Source organism: Conger conger, chromosome 7, assembly GCF_963514075.1.
Source record: "Conger conger chromosome 7, fConCon1.1, whole genome shotgun sequence".
Taxonomy (NCBI): Eukaryota; Metazoa; Chordata; class Actinopteri; order Anguilliformes; family Congridae; genus Conger; species Conger conger.
This window is the reverse complement of record NC_083766.1, coordinates 26075642-26095117: the sequence shown is the minus strand read 5'-3', so window position 1 is coordinate 26095117 and position 19476 is coordinate 26075642. Positions and strand designations below refer to the sequence as shown.

The 19476-nt window shown below is 40.4% G+C and overlaps 2 protein-coding genes across 4 annotated transcripts in view; both read right to left on the bottom strand.

Moving 5' to 3' along the window:
• The window catches only part of aff4 (AF4/FMR2 family, member 4), a 34910-nt gene extending 27925 nt beyond the window's left edge, over positions 1-6985 (bottom strand). Inside the window, exon 1 of one of the 2 annotated variants that reach the window (XM_061247802.1) lies at positions 6876-6985. The gene's annotated coding sequence lies outside the window, so the exon portion shown is untranslated. The other variant, XM_061247803.1, reaches the window with a different exon arrangement.
• A 5879-nt stretch (positions 6986-12864) lies between these two features.
• zcchc10 (zinc finger, CCHC domain containing 10) lies at positions 12865-15715 on the bottom strand. 2 transcript variants are annotated; one of them, XM_061249982.1, is made up of 4 exons: positions 15391-15715; positions 14776-14937; positions 14334-14378; positions 12865-13977 (listed from the first exon to the last, which is right to left on the bottom strand). In XM_061249982.1, exons 1-4 carry the CDS (start codon positions 15429-15431, stop codon positions 13746-13748), a joined length of 480 nt encoding a protein of 159 aa, XP_061105966.1. In that variant the 5' UTR covers positions 15432-15715; the 3' UTR covers positions 12865-13745. The 2 variants fall into 2 exon arrangements, with proteins under 2 accessions (XP_061105966.1, XP_061105967.1); XM_061249983.1 differs by lacking the exon at positions 15391-15715 and adding an exon at positions 15196-15347.
• Between the last annotated feature and the right edge of the window lie 3761 nt (positions 15716-19476).

The following is a 19476-nucleotide window of genomic DNA, read 5'->3' as shown; positions in this document are numbered from 1 at the left end:
AGAATCATATTTCAAGTTTGGATCCTTCATATGGCATCAATACATCCATGTTCTTATACCAAGCTGGAGGGTTATTTCAAAACCGGGTTTAAAATGAGCAATCTTCCATCTTGAAAGCATGACGACAACACAGAAGCCCTTAGAATAAAGGTATGACATACAGTATATAGCCTACATCAACAATGCATCTCCTTAAACATGCATTCCACTTCAATGTAATTTGCAGGAGCTATGAAGAGCTCCTGGGGGGAGACGAGTCACAAGCCGATGACACCAACACCACATAAAACGGTACAGGGAATTGATTTCTCTCAAGACCACAAGCTACACTCACTGAAACCTGAACTAGAAGAAATGCAGCTCCCTGTGCAACACAATCACCCTTTTTGTTTGTTTTGCTGTGCATGTTCCATATGCATCATGACCGCACAACACACCAAACAGCTGGCCGGGTTATTTTTAGAGAGCGAGCATATGCTCAGAGTCCCAGACTAAAACCACAAATAGAAACAAACCTGATTCACCCCCACTGCACCCATAGCTACCACCCCTCACTCCAACAAGTAGACCTGCTTTCACTGCTCTCTCTGCATCCATAGGACATAGAAATACGGACAGGAGCCCATATTATTTAAAATTAATAATGCCTACCGTTCCCATCAAACGTACCATCAAAATCACCCAATGTCAGTGCTACCCAACCTTGTTCCTGGAGTTCTACAGTCCTGTAGGTTTTCACTCCAGCCCTAACAAAGCACACCTCATTCAACAGACTAGAGATGTCATTGAGCTGCAAGTCAGTATAATCTAGTGCGCCAAATTAGGGTTGAAATGAAAACCTACGGAATGGTAGAAATCCAGGTTGGGCAGCACTGTCCCATGTTGTAAAATGACTTGCCAAGTTAACTCAGAACCACTTGCATTATACCAGCACTATTCTAAAAGCGAAACAATCATACAGGCAAGGCCTGCCCAACTCCTTTTCTGGGGATCTCCAGGAACAGGGTTGGGCAGCCCTGATAGAGGGCAACTATTCCAGCTATTCCAATGTAGGCGGGGCGACATTAACATGAGCTCAGGAGCTAAGAGCAGTCATCTGGCAGTCAGAGGGTTGCCAGTTCGATCCCGTCCCTGCAAGTGATTTGGCTCAGCAAATTTTACTGAGCAAATTTTACTCTCAGCAAGACACCCAACCCACAACTGCTCCCGATGGGTCGGCTGGTCCCTTTCATGGCAGCCTATCACCGTGTGTGTGTGTCAATGGGTGAATGAGAAGCATCAATTGTACAGTGCTTTGAGTAAAGGCGCTATATAATTGTAGACCATTTACATGTTGACTTGAACTTCCCTTTTTTTTTTGTCAACAGCTAAGAAAATATCTCAAACCATCACAATAAATAAAAACATCAGAACAACCTGACTGACATGGAGCGTTAGTTCAAAACAGTCAACATTCAGTTAAATGCAAGACTATAACATCATAAGATTCAATTAATGTTCATATTTTCACTTTTTCCCCCACATTGTGTTATGTTGTGCTAGATGTGTAATTTGAAGATGCAGATGGAGGCAGCCATTTTCATTGCAGAATATTGCAGCATGATTTCCGTGTAGCAAGCCCTGAGGCGATATGAATGGTGCATTTACAATGGATATTTTGTGGCTTGTGGAACTCACCGTCAAGAAAATATAACAAACAACTGCTTGGAAAATGATTAGCTATGACTAGTCATGAAGGACTTTGCAATGTTGTGCAAGTCGAGGGACATAGAGGGAGTTCTTCTTGACTAGTCTGACTGCAGAGTTGTTCTAATTTGCTGCCACTGTACTGGTTCCATGAATGTTAATTAAAGTATTCTTGCATTTTGCCCAGGACATGCAGCACAGTTTATTTCTAGACTTTGCATGCTAATATACAAAGGGTACCAAAATCCATGAGCATGTTTTCTAGCTGTTACACTCAAATTCAGTTTAACGGACAGTTTAGCGGCAGCCTTCGAGAGATGTCTGAATTGTGCACAATAGCCGACAAAAACCGGATGAACCAGAAAAGACAAAATTACTATACAAATATTATGTTGAGCCAAGGAGCCATTTTGCCTCAATCAGCTCCAGTCAGTAGTGCTATGGCCTACCTACCACAACGGTAATGGAAAGTTCCAAAGAAACCCTGAAAAAGCAGCTGAAATAACACAAAAACAAAAAAAAACAAGACTTCAAGAGATGTGAAAAGCAAGTCTGTCTGTTTTTTTTTTGGTTTTGTTTTTTAACAGCCAAAGCTGGTCATGCAGGTTAGAAGAATTTGGCCTTGATAACGCATGCTGTTTATTTAAAAAATAAGATTAAAAAAAAAAAGAAAAACCCAGAAACTGAATATGCTTGGGTTGCTGCAGTTCATTACTCACACTCTGCAGATGTAGGGAATGAGTTTTCAAACCTGCCTTTGCGTCTGATTCATGTCAGTGGTGCCATTTATCTGTCACACCGGGCTGTGTCATGATGAATCCCCACCATTTTAAACGGTGAAGGCAGACAGAAATCCCTGTTGACTAATCTGCCATTTAACTGAGAATGGCTCTTCACCCTTCACATAACACGGACTGGTTTCAAACGAGCCAACATGAAGGACACTGACCTCGGCCAGCTATGTTCTCATTATCTGTAATCTTGCCTAATAGAGGGCTCTTGCGCGATTGGAACACATCAGGTACGAGAGAGATAATCAAAGATAGTAAGAGCTAATAAAAGATGCACTGCACACACGGGGTGTGTGATTGAGTGAACAAAGAGCAAGTGTCAGGGTTTACGCAACATGTGAGGGACGTTTAACAGCCATGCGGGCAACAGGTATTGTTCTGCCTTTTTTACAGATTTAATGAGCTTTAAATGTTGTCGGCGCATTAGGATAATACTTTTACTATTTATAACTATTTCGTGGAAAATAAAATTCTTACTATGAATCGTGCAAAATCTAATGGCCTTAATGTTGTTTTTTTCTGTTCAAAACAAGCGCATGGCTGATGGACATCATCATTGGAGATAATACACACACAAACACATCCGTACAACAAAACGGACATTACATAAATTAAGTTCAAGTGTGACTTTGGTGAATAGGGAGCTAAAGAACTTATTGGTAAATCCAGGTGACCAATTTCCTTGCTAGGCAACATATAGGAGAATGTATTCAACCACCAGATTAATTTTAAGCAGTTAGGTTACATATAGGCTAGTCCTTCCATTTACGACTGGCTTACAAAAAATTGGGGATTAGTAGTCTTTGACGTACCATTCGGCTCCTCATAATTTCATTGTTTTCATACAATTCATCATCTCCATGTAGTCTATACAGTTTGACTGGGGATATGTTTTGGTCTAAGGGTACTTCTAAATCAGCGCTATTCAACTCTGCGTCCTGCGGGCCGCAGTGTCTGCAGGCATTGGCTTCAACCGCGCGCCATGCCACCTGATTTCAGTACCTGATTACTGAAATTACTACCCTGCATCACAACTCAAACAGGAAGACCTGGCATTCAAATGGCAAACTGACAAAAAAAAGTCTGTTGCCTCTAAACCACAGAAAAATAATGAATGAAAAATCAGGTGGTGCAGCACATGGTAGGAGCAAATACCTGCATACGCTGCGGACCGCAGGACGTTGAGTTGAGTAGCGCTGTTCCAAAGTAAGTAACAGGCGTATGTAGGTGGGCTCATCCCTGGGATTTTACGTCACGAATATTACATTACATTACATTAATGGCATTTGGCAGACACTCTTATCCAGAGTGACGTACAACAAAGAATACCTAAAGGTGAAATTAGATCTCTACCTCTTCTGCCCAATAGAAAGGACAGTGAATCCTTCAGTATGGGGGCCATATCATGCATTACTTTGTATATCATGTCCAATCACTTTGTTCAATCACCGTGAACACGACGGAGAACAGGCCTACATCGTAAGTGCAGCCTTCATACTCAGCCACCACTGTGGCCAGCCTCACGGTTAACCTTGTGTTCCATTCGAAAACACCACATTGCCCAATCTTACGTTACACAACGCAATACTGGCAACTCATATACCCAAACTGCGTCAAACTTTTTCAATAAAGCATATGGACTTCACCCCAAAATCTTCTTAAATGAAAAGGCCCTAGCTTTAGCACAGATCTTTCATTAAAGTCTTATCTTTAATGAAACTTATCAAAAGCATGAAACGCCCCATCTTAAATATCATCCATTGCTCTGCCTCAAACAGCAAAAATATGAACCACATACCCTGGTCTGCACAGTGGCGGTGTGGGTCGAGCCAAATCACTGCCTCATCCAACTAGGCTAGAGTTCCCAGGCTTTATTGAAATACACAAAAGCAAAACATCCATCTAACAATGTAGTACACCAAGTACGAAGGCTTATCGTAAATTACTGGATCAAAGCCATTGCTTGCATTTCAATTTTACTGGTGTCCAAGAGCCACCAGTAAAATGTTTTATGCTTCAGTACACCAACTGCAAAACGTCCTTTTGACAGAGAACTGACCTGGTTCCAATACTTAGCTAATTGGTGAAAACATATATGCACCCTATGTTTTGGCCTTTGCATCTTCTTTATATCATACACATCTGAAGACCAGTCCTCCCGCAAGGTTTGCACTACCCTGCATCACAACTCAAACAGGAAGACCTGGCATTCGAATGGCAAACTGACAAAAAAAAGTCCGTTGCCTCTAAACCACAGAACTGTGAGCTGAACCCCTCCAACCCAGAAAAACTCATTTATCATCTGCTAAACGGAAATGCAACCGCTCATCACTCTTCCCTGCGGCGGTGTTCCTAATCAGACATCAAATATCTCTGAATTTGCAGTATTGTAGGGCACTGAATAACACATTTAACTACGAGAATTGACTAAAAGTATTACCGACGATATGTATAGGCCTTAAGAGCTATCTTAAAGAGGCGCTGGCCATAATAATTATCCAACAGCAAGACCAATTCTGATAACCACCCCTCCCCCACTGTAACATTTCAAGTGACCTCCTTTTACGAAAAGTCAGCTGTTGCGCAACGCTTCAATTTGCCCAATTAACACCGTTTACGGAGATCCTCGTCTATGACTTTTTGCTTCTTTTTAAAGCGTTGAAGACGATAGCACATCCATAATGCCGTCAGGACTGTTCATGTCCACTTGTGCAGCCTGCGCGTTACATTTGACAGATACAGGACTGTTCTCTTGCTTGTTTTTCCACTGACCTAAATACCTTTTTGATATTAGCTAAAATGGATTCACCCACGTCAAAGCTAAAGGCCTTTTACCAGACTGATTTATCTATCCATTTTTTAGAATGGGTTGACTGTCAATCGTCTCACTGTCCAGTCATGGTAGAAAAGGACTGTATTTAATAATCATCATCATCATCATCATCAAGGCACAATGATTCAGGAAATATAAACACTAGTCAAGCCGCAAATGAGGTTCTTGTCCACCAAATATATGAGCGTCCAACAGCAGCCGATAGATGAAAGAAAGCAGCGAAAACATTCAACCTACTTTATGAATCAAAGAGGTAAACAAGCTAGCTAATTAGATTAAATTAAAACGCGTTCATTTCAGGTCTTCAGAACTGTGGGTTCAGCAAACCAGGTTATGATTGAAAACACAAGTGTACATATTTAGGGTTAGATTTCAGCTCCAAAGACTTTTAAGAAAATTTGTTCCATGAATTTACACATTGACCATAAATGTAGTGTAGCTCGGTATTTTTATTCGGATTACCAATTAGGGTAAACGTTCGAACGCTCGTGCGATGACTGGAACAAAAGCACTGACGTCACGACTGAAATGAGCACAAAAATCATGGTCATCCGAGACTGCAATCCTAACGTTAGCTGGCAATTTAATAACACGTCCTCACACTGACAATATCACTAAAAGGGTGGGAAAATTGCTACCAAACTAGATGCGCTAATTAGGGCAATAGCAATCGAGCGTGCTGGTGACCTCGCTTGCTAATCCAGTTAGCGACAACACAGCTAGCTACAGAAAGCCATATTTCTTTCCAGTCAAAACAACACAGCTCGCTGGCCAACATAACATTGACAGAGCAGAATTATTTTACGTGCTTGTTTCTAGTAAATTCACGTGTCCAAAAGTTAATTTTTCCATGACAACACACACGATAGTCTGCCCTCAACGTTATTAACGTTATCCACCACGACCCACACTAAGGCTACTGGACTATAGGCTACATATAGCTTCTAAAGAAGTTAGCAGTGGGTTGCTACCTAGCAAGCAAAGAATGTCCAAATTGGCTAAATGCATTCACTGCCTACGGCAGTGGTAACTTATAATTGGGCCACTCGCTAGAACATCTGTTACCACACAAACAACCTTAAATTGAAAGCAAAGTTAAGCAGTTACAGGAAACGTGTTTGTGTAATGCTATGCATCGGTTAAATTTTTAGCTAACGTTAGCTACCAAAACTAAATCTAGGACTGGCTCTGAGATAGCGAGCTAGCTGCTTTTACCAGCTACTGAGCTAGCCATTTGGTTTATTCTTGGACAACGATAACTAGCTAGCTCGGCAGGGCGAGCAATCTAGTTAGAATGCTCAACCTTTTTGATTAATGTATTCGCTTACTTTCTGTTATTATCTGAGAATTCTGACATTTCACGAAAAGTTAATCCGCTTACCTCTACTGTCTTCTCTTAGGCCCAAACCATCTCTAATGGAAAGCCTTTCTCTTTGTCTTTTGACTTTCCAGTTCAGAAAATATGCAGCACAAATATACAGAATAATAGTTAAAATAATAAAAATATATAGGTGGCCTCCCTGGCCCTACGTCTAATCTACATTATGAGCGGAAAGTTAACTTGCCTTCATTGCTCCTCAGTCCATTTTCACAACAAAATTTCTAAAGACAAGTAACCGGGTGCAGGGCAAACCCGACCGAAATTCAGCTTCTGAACCACGTCATGTCACGTGACTTAGGACCCCCTCTGCAGGCATAAGTGAGGTCACGTGATTATACTGGCCCAGCGCTGTAGTTCAATGGCTGATACGGCCAGACAAGAGCGCTGAAGCATGTCCAAAGTTGTAATATTTGTCCGAACTGCTTGGGAGTCGATACCATATAGAGATTAAACATGTACGTTCGTGGATATTAGTGGAAATCTATTAGCTGTTTACACGAAAAGCCGTTAAAAAATGTTTCCTGTTTTTCTGACGTGTACGGACGTAACTCTTCATATTTTTAAGAGATTACTACATGAAAGAAAGACTCAATATTAAACATTGAAAATGTTTTTGGAACCTAGAAAAATAAATTAAATAAGCATAATACATTCGAATCAGTTTTAGTTCACATGCACTGTTTGCATGTGAAGGACATGGCACAAACAAATAGCATTTGTAGAGTATTTGTTTTGTTACATGTGGTATTTTGTAAATGATACATGTATTTAGCATTGTAAAGGTGCAATGAGTTGGTTAGAGTTATCTTGACATGGTTCATCTGTTTAGAAGAAAGACACTAAGAATGAACAGTACACTCATGATTCATAAATACATTTTTAAAATATGAAGAAAGTTTGTGGGAAAGAAAAGAACCTTGCTTGTTTTACATAAAAAGCAATGAGAAATATCTAGATAAATAACCATAGTTTAATTGTTTCACAATCAAATGATGTATGAAGAAGAAAATGTTGTACTTGCTTTATAATCTTCTGTGTAGTGACTGGATTGAAAATGGTATATTTCATGTGAAAATGTGACATACTTAATCACAAAGACAACATCAGTATCTGGGCCGGAAATGAATTAAACTATCTTTAGACTCCCTATTTGTCTGCTAATTCTGATTTTGTGAAATTGCAAGGTTTTCAATTGAATAATGGCACTGCATACTCATCTATGAATTCAGAGATAATTTTGCAAAGATCCTTACCTGATTTAGTGAACAAGAGTAACCAACTGCAGTGAACAAGATTGTCTTAAAAGTGGGAATTTAAAAACAGGGATTGAAATACATAGAATCGTTTCAGAACTAAGTTTTGAATATGCGAACATATGCAAATTTCTCTTTCCATTCTTGGTCTTACAATATGGTTTGTGGGTTGTGAAAAACAAATGTGTTGCAAATGCAAAATATGTTCTTAAATATACAACTTCAACAACAACAAAAATATGTACAAAGCACTTCATTTTCAGATGTACACAATGGAGTACTAACTGTATCGAGGATGTATGTATTGAAAGCAGGACAAATAATTTGGTCTTATTAGCCATGTTGTTTTAGACGACTAACTTTATATGATTTTAAAGGCCATGGTCATGTGTGCCATCAACTGACTGATTATATTTATTTTTGTTCATGACAGTGTCAATTGTCAATATTTTGTTGTTTTAAAATGTTTTACATTTACAGTGCCTTCAGAAAGTAAAAATGTCTTTTCTCCCGGTAATTGACTGAACAATTGCTGATTGGCCAGACTGTCTTCACACCTGACTCCCGGGTAAAGGGAGGGTGGAAAACGAGCAGTTCTCAGCCTGTGATTTGAGGAACGGGGTCATAGCTCGTTGGTCGAAGTTATACCTGAAGTTTACCAGACGTCATGTCATGAAACCAGGAGAACATGAGACCTTCTGGAACCTTCTGACACTGCTAGATGAAATCACAAAGTAAACGAAAAGGGCTAGAAGATTAAGACACTCATAGCTAGTTAAGGTACAATTTGAAGAAGCATCTTCAGACTGAATCAAAACATTGGCAGTGACTGAGCAGTTCTTATAGGAATGGGGAGGCTGTTCCACCACTGGGGAGCTAGGGTGGAAAAGCTCTGTAGTCGGGACAAGTGAGAACCATTCACACGGTTGGCAGGATGTGCAAGTCACCACAGGACAAAATGTGAAATGTCCATGGGGATGAATGCTTTATTTAGGCCCTGTAAAATAATGAATTCAGAGAACATTCAATTCAACAGCAATGTGGGGTTAAGGGCCCAACAGCTGTGCAGATCTTATCATGGCTACAACAGGGATCAAGCCACTGACCTTGCGGGTCAAAGTCATCTACCTTAACCACTATGCTACAGGCTGCCCCCAGTTGTAAACTGTAAATTGTAAATTGTAAATTGTGACCTGAAAGAAGAATGCTTTTGAGGCCAAAGTGTGACAATGTAAAATAAATTAATAAGTACTTAAACTTGAGTTGTGCTGTCCAGGATGGGTGTGGTCTTAAATGAGTGCATAGAGAGTGTATGCCAGCAGCTGGCTTTGTGTTACAGGTTAAACGGCAGATTGCTAGTCGATACTGAAATTTAAGTTTTGGTCTAAATATACAAGTAACTTTGCATTTAATTTTTAAAGTCTGTGTTTGTAGCGACCATTAGTATCCATATACACTCAGCGAGTGAGGTCTTCTACTGCTGTAGCCTATCCACTTAGAGGTTTGATGCATTGTGTGTTTAGAGATGCTCTTCGGCATACCACTGTTGTAATGTGTGATTATTTGCCTTATTGTCAGTTTTGACAAGTCTGGCCCATCTCTTCTGACCTTTGACCATTAACAACGTGTTTCTGTCTGCAGAACTGCTGCTCACTTGATGTTTTTTAGAGAGATGATGAAAATCCCAGGAGATCAACAGTTTTTGAGATACTGAAATCACCCTGTCTGGCACCAACAATCACTCCATGGTCAAAGTCACTTAGATCACATTGCTTCCCCATTCTGACATTTGGTCTGAAAAACAGCTGAACCTCTTGATCATGTCTGCATGCTTTTATGCATTTAGTTGCTGCCACATGATGGACTGATTAAATATTTGCATTAACAAGCTGGTGTACAGGTCTACATAATAAAGTACTCACTGAATGTACATTTTTGTCAACAATTGTTTAATTGTACCATATATAAAACAAGTACAAAGTGCACTTGATTTTTCATAGTATTTTCAATGTAAAATGTCTGCCCTCTCCAAGAAGATTAAGACATCATGAAATCTTGAAGTAGTGCCAGTGCTTCTGACAATATTCTTTTATTTTCTTGCAATCTGATTGGTTTCACACAGTATTATATCTTAAGTCAGAGGTGGAGTTGGCTTGAATCACCGCCTCCAAATGGATCCTGAAATACACAAGATGGTGATCCCTCAGAAGTTATTTCTGAGCATTAGATCACTCACAAGACACACCCCCAGACTTTGGGGGATTTGTCTCACATCACAGTACCCCTAGTGTGGCTCATTTTACTGCAGTTACTCACATTTAAACACCAATATTACTTAAATATGCAGCAATGTAAAGCTGTAACAGGCTGCATGGACCAGGCATATACTGAATATTATTATTATTATTATTATTATTATTATTATTATTATTATTATTACTGTATATTATTCATACTAAGTGATGCATATTAAATGTTTTTTTTTCCCCCATCTCCACACTGGCATATCTTCATAGGAGTATTTTAATCAAGTTACATTACTATCCTCTAGTGCAGGGGTCGGCAACCCTGGTCCTGGAGAGCCGCAGGGTGTGCTGGCTTTCGTTGTTGCTTGGCATTAATTAATCAATGAAAGCCGTTGATTACACGGTTAACTCACCTCACCTGGTTTCTTGGGTCTGAGTCGCCGACCCCTGCTCTAGTGGCAGTTTGTGACTCATAGTTGCCTTGATGGTGATTTGAATTTCACATGCACATAAATTCAGCGTGTTACTGTAGAGTGACTGCCAATTAAAGCTACATCATGCAGGAGGTTTCTCCTCCTTCTATATTTGATATATAGATGTGAAAGTCAAGGAATGTCCTTTTTAGCCAGGGGTTATGCTGGATTTTGTGTCAGCAAAGCCATGATCCAAAAAGGTTATTGAATGCATTAATTAACCAATTCAATTAAACCATGAATTTGTGAAATAACAGCAATGAATAAATCATAGTTTGCGTAATGTTTTTACCATTTACTTTGTGTTCTGCAGTGTAATGCTTCAGACCAGAGCTGGCACCTGCCCAAAGAAAAGACAGGATGCTGCCAAAGTGCTTTTTATGAAAAGCAGCCAATGACACCTGGTGTTTACTCGTCCAAAACACCAATTTACGTTCACAGCTCAAATGTAATTGGAAAATAATACACATTATATTTGTGCACAAAACAAAACAGTGGATTGAACTTGTATTTCCTCCCTTAAAAAAACCAAAAAAAACCAGAGGTGCATAGTTTTAAAAAAACAAAAAAACTAAAGAATCTGTAACAGGATCCATAAAAGACCCAAAACCTACAAAACCACAACTGTTCTATAGGTAAAATGCGCAACCTGACTGCACTTGTTTCTGTTGCGAATGGTTTGACAGTTTCAGAATACTGTCTCAGCATTCAGCGAAACTGTGTTGTATGGGAAGGTATACCTATGGAAAGTCCAACAAAGCTGCATTTAGGGAAAGTACATGTATTCATAGTAATTACTGTCAATAACAAATGTGTATTTTAAAGTATTTCAACAAAATTATTCAACATAAATCTGTGTGTGGACAGCATGGAGAAACTACCTTAATTACATTACACATATTAACAAAATCACACAAATATCATCACACTTCATTCATACCATTTTATGAATAAAGCTATGAAATACATATGTATGAATAAAGAAAGATATTGCTCTCACCCAGTGTCACCTAATCTGATTGGTTTCACACAGTATTATATCTTAAGTCAGAGGTGGAGTTGGCTTGAATCACCGCCTCCAAATGGAGCCTGAAATACACAAGATGGTGATCCCTCAGAAGTTATTTCTGAGCATTAGATCACTCACAAGACACACCCCCAGACTTTGGGGGATTTGTCTCACATCACAGTACCCCTAGTGTGGCTCATTTTACTGCAGTTACTCACATTTAAACACCAATATTACTTAAATATGCAGCAATGTAAAGCTGTAACAGGCTGCATGGACCAGGCATATACTGAATATTATAACTATTATTATTATTATTATTATTATTATTATTATTATTACTGTATATTATTCATACCAAGTGATGCATATTAAATGTTTTTTTTCCCTCTCCACACTGGCATACCTTCATAGGAGTATTTTAATCAAATTACATTCCTATCCTCTAGTGCAGGGGTCGGCAACCCGGGTCCTGGAGAGCCGCAGAGCGGCTTTCGTTGTTACTCTGCACTTAATTGATCAATTAATGCAATCGATCACACAGTTAACTCGCCTCACCTGGTGGACAGCATGGAGAAACTACCTTAATTACATTACACATATTAACAAAATCACACAAATATCATCACACTTCATTCATACCATTTTATGAATAAAGCTATGAAATACATATGTATGAATAAAGAAAGATATTGCTCTCACCCAGTGTCACCTAATATTTTCAAGACAAATTTTTACACATTTTATGTCAAGCATTCATATGTTGTTCAGAATCAAAGCACCAACAATAGAATTAACCGTTCAGCATTCCATACAACACAAAACTCGGCAGGTATTTGATGGTATGCGGATGTGGGTTAACCTTTTTTATGTTACATGTGACAGTTAGCCACACAACACCAATGCTTCCTGAAGATAACATTGGTAAGAAACAGACCTTCAGACCACAAGTTGCTTTATTCTGACTTGCTCTGGCACCAAGTATCTTTTTTCAAAGACTACAAGTTGCATACCTCATTTCGATTGAGCATTAAAGCAAAAAGGGGTTTGAGGGAACAGTATCCTAAAACAGTCCAAGTGCATTTGACTGAATCCAGCCCTTAACTTCACTATTAGTTAGAATGGGCTTTTCTTCTTTTTACAAACTAAACATTGCTGAAAAAGTGGTATTTTAATTTCAAAGTCACAGACATTCAGATAATTGAGTTTTATTGAAAAAATTGTTTTAAGAAAAACAGACTTCCACAAAAAAAAAACCAGGCAGAGCAAAATAAAATAAATGGGTTGAGGTTGGATTAGTCAGGTTATTAAAGCAGAAAAATATAACTTAGGTGTTGCAACAGCATGTATGCTAACCAACCTATACAAGAAATTGAAATTGTATATACCGGCTAATTGAGAAAAATGACAAATTCAATTTAAAATTTCCTTGAATTAAATGTAAATTATTTGACAACACAGTGCACAACATATAGAAAAGAAGCCACTTGTGCATTTTCACTCCAAAGGACAGAAACTCTTTCCATTGGCCATTCCTTCTAATATTGTTTATTTAGAAAGCCAACAAACATATCATCAGCAAAGTACGACATTCGTAAAATATATTCTCAAAGACTATTTTATCATAGTTGACAGAGAATTTAAAAATTCAATCCGTACCCAAAACAATTGTTAATTACTCCCTCTGTCCTAGCAAATAGTTTCAGTTCATCAAATGACTGCATTCCCAATAGCTCATGCAATGCTAAAAAATACCAGGTTTGTATGCAAATTTAACAAGTATGTACACTTTGTACAAACCATCATATAGAGATGCTTGCTATATAGATATAAATTAGATCAGGTGTGTAAGAAGAAAGGAACGCTATGGTAATCATAAAAAATAAAACAAAACAACCATGTGCTTGAGGCAAGAAAACCAACGCATCGATTTAAAACTGAATGCTGCCAAAAGGCACACGGCCCTTCACAGGGGGCCCTACGCTACAGGGAGAGAACGAATGGCCACAGACATCGCCGGACAGCTCGAGCCCCCAGTTCTGGGAGGAGGCGCAAATTCAAAATTCAAGTTGTCTACTTCTTCTTTTTCTTCTTCTTTGGTGGGCCCTGGTCGGAGCTGCTGCTGCTGGAGTCAGAGTCGGAGCCGCTAGAGGAGGACGAGGAGCTGGAGCTGCTGCTGGAGCTGCTGCTGTCTGAGGAGGAGTCCGAGGAGTCCTCGCTGTCCGAGGAGGAGTCTGAGGAGGTGCTGTCCGAGTCGCTGCTGTCACTGCTGCTGCTGCTGCTGGAGCTACTGGAGTCCTTTGACCTGAGAAATCATATTCACTCGATGATGATCTTATAGATTAAAATTTAAGAATGTCCAAAGCAACCTTTGTTAATTACTCTGAGATTACATGAAAGTGCATACATAAACAAGATCAAGGATGAAAATGAAGTTTAAATAACTGCTTACATTATGGTCATCTTTACACGGATAGCGAAATAAAACTGAGGCAAAAAGAAAATATAAATGTAATAAAATAATAATTAGTGATTTAGCTGATGCTTTATCCAAAGCGACTTACAGTTGATTTGTCTAGTAGTGTGATTAGTGAGATTAGAGTGCACTATGTGCAATGTGGAACAGAGAGGGGGGGGGGAGAAAAAAGAATCAAACAATACCTTTTCTTCTTCACTTTTTTCTCACTGGAGCCTTCCTTTCCAGGCCTGTGAACCAAAGCATGAGTACATAGTTTTGCAGTACTTCATTAAATATATAGGGCCTGAACTCCCAAAATAGCAAGCACGAGGTAAAAACAAAAACCCTCAATCAGTGGTGAGAAAGTCCCCAATGGGAAGAAATCTCAGGAGGAACCTGGCTACAGAGGGAAAGCCAGGTTTCTCCTCAAGTTACAAGTAGCATATCCAACTGGTTTTGACATTTTAAAATGTTCTTAAGACCTCAAACATTTCATTTGGAGTGGATTAGAGCAAATAACTCAGAAATCATCACATTTCAATTTGACATCCAGGTAAATAGCTACAAATCCACCAACAACTTACAACTTTTTGGCGCTGCTGCCCAGGTAACAACCCGAACAACAGTTAAATTAATTTCACTCACCCTGGCACGACTGCCAATGTGGTCTCGTTTTCTTTCATCTTCTGCTTCATCTGTGTTGTTCTTGAGGGTCGGTGTAGGTACTTTCTTTTCCCAGAACATTCGTATGTCCAGTGTCCGAATTCCAAGCACTTTTGACAGCGAACATGTTGTTTATTCGCCTCCCTGTTTTTAGAAAAAAAAAAAGCACCGGTAACTTAATGTAACTTAAATCGTTAAAGTGACTGGTCTTGGCCACTTACACATTATAGGATATTAGCTATAGCTAAATGGCTAACCGGCTAACTCGTCTCATAATCCTCAAATATATTCCGAGTTAGTTCTGTGACTTCCTCCACACTAGCTTCAAGAAAGTAGCTAAGTTTAGCAACAAGGCAATAGACTTTGTGAAATAAAAGTATAATACAAAGTGTAAACTATCACCTAGTTCCTGCTAAGTTACCGTACTGGTTAGCTAGCTAACAACGACAGCTCGTTGTGCGGTGTCCTTCCACCAATTTGTAGCTAATCTTGTCCTTGTTTAACACTACAGCGTCAACAATTACAAACTATCAAAGTAAATTCATAGTTGCTCATGAATTGAATAATCCAGCCATTCAAACTAAAAAGAAAACTTACGCCTGTCTACGAGCAATTATCCTATGCATGGGGGTCGCCATCTTGAATCTCCAAGCGTGCTACTGGTTACTGCTTCCGATTCCACTGCGATGCGCTGATTATTACTATTGATTATGCAACAATACTTATTCGAAGTGATAATGTGTACAGCACCAGGCACTTGTTGTATTTTACGAAAGTTCATCTGACACACTATCGTATTTTATTTGACAATTTAGATTGCAAAAATGCATTACACGGTGATAAACTCAGCGAGATTGCGCGATGTGGAACCGCAACGTTGTCCAGCACAAGATGCTCAGTGAATTTGGCTAATGGAGAGGAGTCGGCGTCAATCACATCCGTTTCAGTGAAATGTCAACGTTTAAATAGCCTAATTGATTTTGGCAGTAGTCAATGGGTTTTTCTCAACAATAGTCCTATAATGCAGTCTAAATGGGATTTAGATTAGGACTATGTGTTAGATTTGCTACACATTTCTGGCAAAATGTGTATGAATCTGTTAACCTGTCCTTAATTGACGGTTTATATAAAACATCGCAATGCTCAAATCTCTGAAGCCCATTGATTATTGTAAATAAATGTGAATAAGCACGTTCTAGGTTAAGCTGCAGTATCTGTACCGATTTAAAGGTAAGTTTCTTCACCTCTCTTCTGTTTCAGCTCAGCAGCCACCACTGGTGCTGTCCTCTTTCAGTCACCAATTAAAGATGCACCCGTATGTGTCCAACAATTTTTTTTAATTTTGATTCCATATTCAGACTATCCTGATGAACAAGAACATAGGTTCTAGGACAAGAGGGCAATAAGTGGGACATCAATCTTCCAAGAGAGATACTATAAATTGAATGATGAGAGGTTTTTCAACAACCACGAGCCACTGGACAATATTTTCAATATTTTCACAGGACAATATAATCCTTTCTATGTTATATGATCCTTTGAAGGCCTCTTTGGGAATATTATTCATTATTATTATATGACTTTTTTTAAACTCAATGTCAGTTTTTTATTTTCTCCAGATTGCTAGCCAAGCTTGTTGGAAGACTACCATTCATGTGCAGCTGGCAAAAGCAGTCTGCAGACACCTGATTGACCTGAGGATGCTTATAGGCCTCAGTGTTGCTTTTTGGGAATATGGATGGCTTGTTTGTTTGTCATTTTTTAATGACTTCTGGATATAAAAATAAATAAAATAGAAGGGGGACCGGAGGGTGTGCTCCAATTACCGGGGTATCACACTCCTCAGCCTCCCTGGGAAAGCTTACTCTAGGGTACTGGAAAGGAGGCTCCGACTGACGGTCGAACCTCGGATTCAGGAGGAGCAATGTGGCTTCCGTCCTGGCCGTGGAACGGTGGACCAGCTCTTTACCTTGGCAGGGTTGCTGGCGGGGTCATGGGAGTTTGCCCATCCAGTCCACATGTGCTTTGTGGACTTGGAGAAGGCTTTCGACCGTGTCCCCCGGGGAACCCTGTGGGGTGTACTGCGGGAGTATGGGGTACCGGGGCCGTTGTTACGAGCCATCAGGTCCCTGTATAACCAAAGTGAGAGCTGTGTCCGCATTCTCGGCACAAAGTCAAGCACGTTTCCGGTGGGTGTTGGACTCCGCCAAGGTTGCCCCTTGTCACCGGTCCTGTTTGTGGTATTCATGGACAGGATCTCAAGGCGCAGCCGAGGTGAGGAGAGTGTCCGGTTTGGTGACCTCAGAATCGCATCTCTGCTTTTTGCGGATGATGTGGTTCTGCTGGCTTCATCGGACCGTGACCTTCAGCACGCACTGGAGCGGTTTGCAGCCGAGTGTGAAGCGGCCGGGATGAGAGTCAGCACCTCCAAGTCCGAGGCCATGGTTCTCTGCCGGAAAACGGTGGATTGCTCCCTCCGGGTTGGGAATGAGTCTTTGCCCCAAGTGAAGGAGTTCAAGTATCTCGGGGTCTTGTTCACGAGTGAGGGTAGAAGGGAGCGTGAGATCGACAGGCGGATCAGTGCAGCGTCAGCAGTAATGCGGGTGTTGCACCGGACCGTTGTGGTGAAGAGGGAGCTGAGCCGGAAGGCGAAGCTCTCGATTTACTGGTCGATCTACGTCCCAACCCTCACCTATGATCACAAGCTTTGGGTAGTGACCGAAAGAACGAGATCGCGTATACAAGCGGCCGAAATGAGCTTCCTCCGTAGGGTGGCCGGGCTCAGCCTTAGAGATAGGGTGAAGAGCTCGGACATCCGGAGGGAGCTCGGAGTAGAGCCGCTGCTCCTTCGCGTCGAAAGGAGCCCATTGAGGTGGTTCGGGCATCTGATCAGGATGCCTCCCGGGCGCCTCCCTTTGGAGGTTTTCCGGGCTCGTCTAACTGGGTGGAGACCCAGAGCCCGCTGGAGAGATTATATATCTCTCCTGGCCAGGGAACGCCTCGGGATCCCCCAGGAGGAGCTAGAATGCGTTGCTGGGGAGAGGGACGCCTGGAATACCCGGCTTTGCCTACTGCCCCCGCGACCCGACTCCGGATAAGCGGGTGATGATTGATGGATGGATGGATGGATATAAAAATCTGACTGTCTTTGGGAGTTTTTCTCAATCCTTTATCTGACATTTGGACATTTGGAAAAAAAGAAAAAAGAATGATTTTCATCCAGTTTGTATAGTCTACAAAACCCATCGTACAATAACAACATCACACACAGGGCTGCATCTGGCTGTATTTTCCATTCACACCTGTAATGTAATACCAATTGCTATTACCCATTAATGTAAGACATTATACATTTGTCTACTTTGTACATTTATATATATTGCTGTAAATATATTTCTTGTTGTTATAGTTGATGTTTTCATTTGTAATTTTGAGTTATTCGAGTGGTTGCTTTAAATTTCTTTGCTGGCTAATGATAGATTTGACTATCCTGGAGACCCTTCTCATGGAACCAGCTGTTGTGATGTATACAACATGAGCAACAGTGTTAACTTTTTGCAAAATAATTATTTTGGTTGGAAAGTGGCATCGGAATTCAGTGGACCCAGTGCCACTTAAGAGAGAAATGTGTCAGAATAAAACATCTATTTAAGCTGGCATTTAAAAGTATTCAATGCCATCTTAAATCTAAGACTGTGACAGAAACAGTTATGTAAAACCTCCATTCATTATTTCCCAAGAGAAAGTTTGCTTTGATCTAGGAATCCATGTATGGGCAAAGATTTTGCTCTGGTTTATGTCAGACTTCCAAGGCCTATTAAATCAATCCTCCCATCTGAAACCCCTCCACGTGCATTGGACAAGACTTAGGGTGGGCAAGGAGGGCTGTATCTGTTTCTGGAATTCATGCCAAGTTCTGCTCTTAATTATTTAATAAGCCCAATCATTTAGTAATTAATATTTTAGCTACATTGCTTTATAAGTTCATGACTGACAGCTGTTCCTGAATTGCAACACGAAACATCTTACGGTGGTCTATTCTAGAGCATTCAGCGAATTAGCTAATTTTACTAGTGTAATTTGTGACAATGAAAACCTAGCGGCCCTGCAGGAATGGAATTGCCCAGCTCTGACTTAGACCAGCTCTGACTTATGTTCAAACTTGTGGGGCTTCCGGTAACATTCTGCACTGGTGTGGTCATAGACATAATTATATAAGTGTGTCACTTCTCTGAAAACCAGTGTTTTAGCAACGGCTCCAAAGCTATTCTTAGTGTACTGCCTCTGCCATCAGCTCTAGAATGCTCGCGCTAACCTGATCTACAACCGCTCAAGGTGCAGCCCCTTCTCACTTCACTCTGCTGGCTCAAATTCTGATTCAAATTCAACACCTTGGACACCAAGCCTATCAAGCAGCTAAAGAGGCTGTCCTATAATGTACTCGAAAGCAGTAGCAGTAGGTCAGGTGTGCACAGCAAGGGCTGAACCATTTCAGGATTTTGAGGCAACCCCTGCTCATAATTATTTAATTAGCTCGATCATACTTTCAGCAGCTACAGTCACAGACTGCAGGTGTACCCTAAAGATTTGACTGTGATCCAGTACAGGAGTGAGCTCTATACCAATATATAGAGCCGTCAGAAAACTACAATGAAAGTAATTCATTGGAACAAAAACCAGCAC

What these genes read in the sequence shown, in the direction of transcription:
- zcchc10 (XM_061249982.1), bottom strand. Translation starts at nt 15,431, where the DNA reads ATGGCGACCCCCATGCATAGGATAATTGCTCGTAGACAGGC. An exon ending in ACATTGGCAGTCGTGCCAGG is followed by an intron (nt 14,379 to 14,775) that starts GTGAGTGAAATT and finishes TTTGGTTCACAG; the next exon opens with GCCTGGAAAGGAAGGCTCCA. An exon ending in AAAAAAGTGAAGAAGAAAAG is followed by an intron (nt 13,978 to 14,333) that starts GTATTGTTTGAT and finishes ATGATTTCTCAG; the next exon opens with GTCAAAGGACTCCAGTAGCT.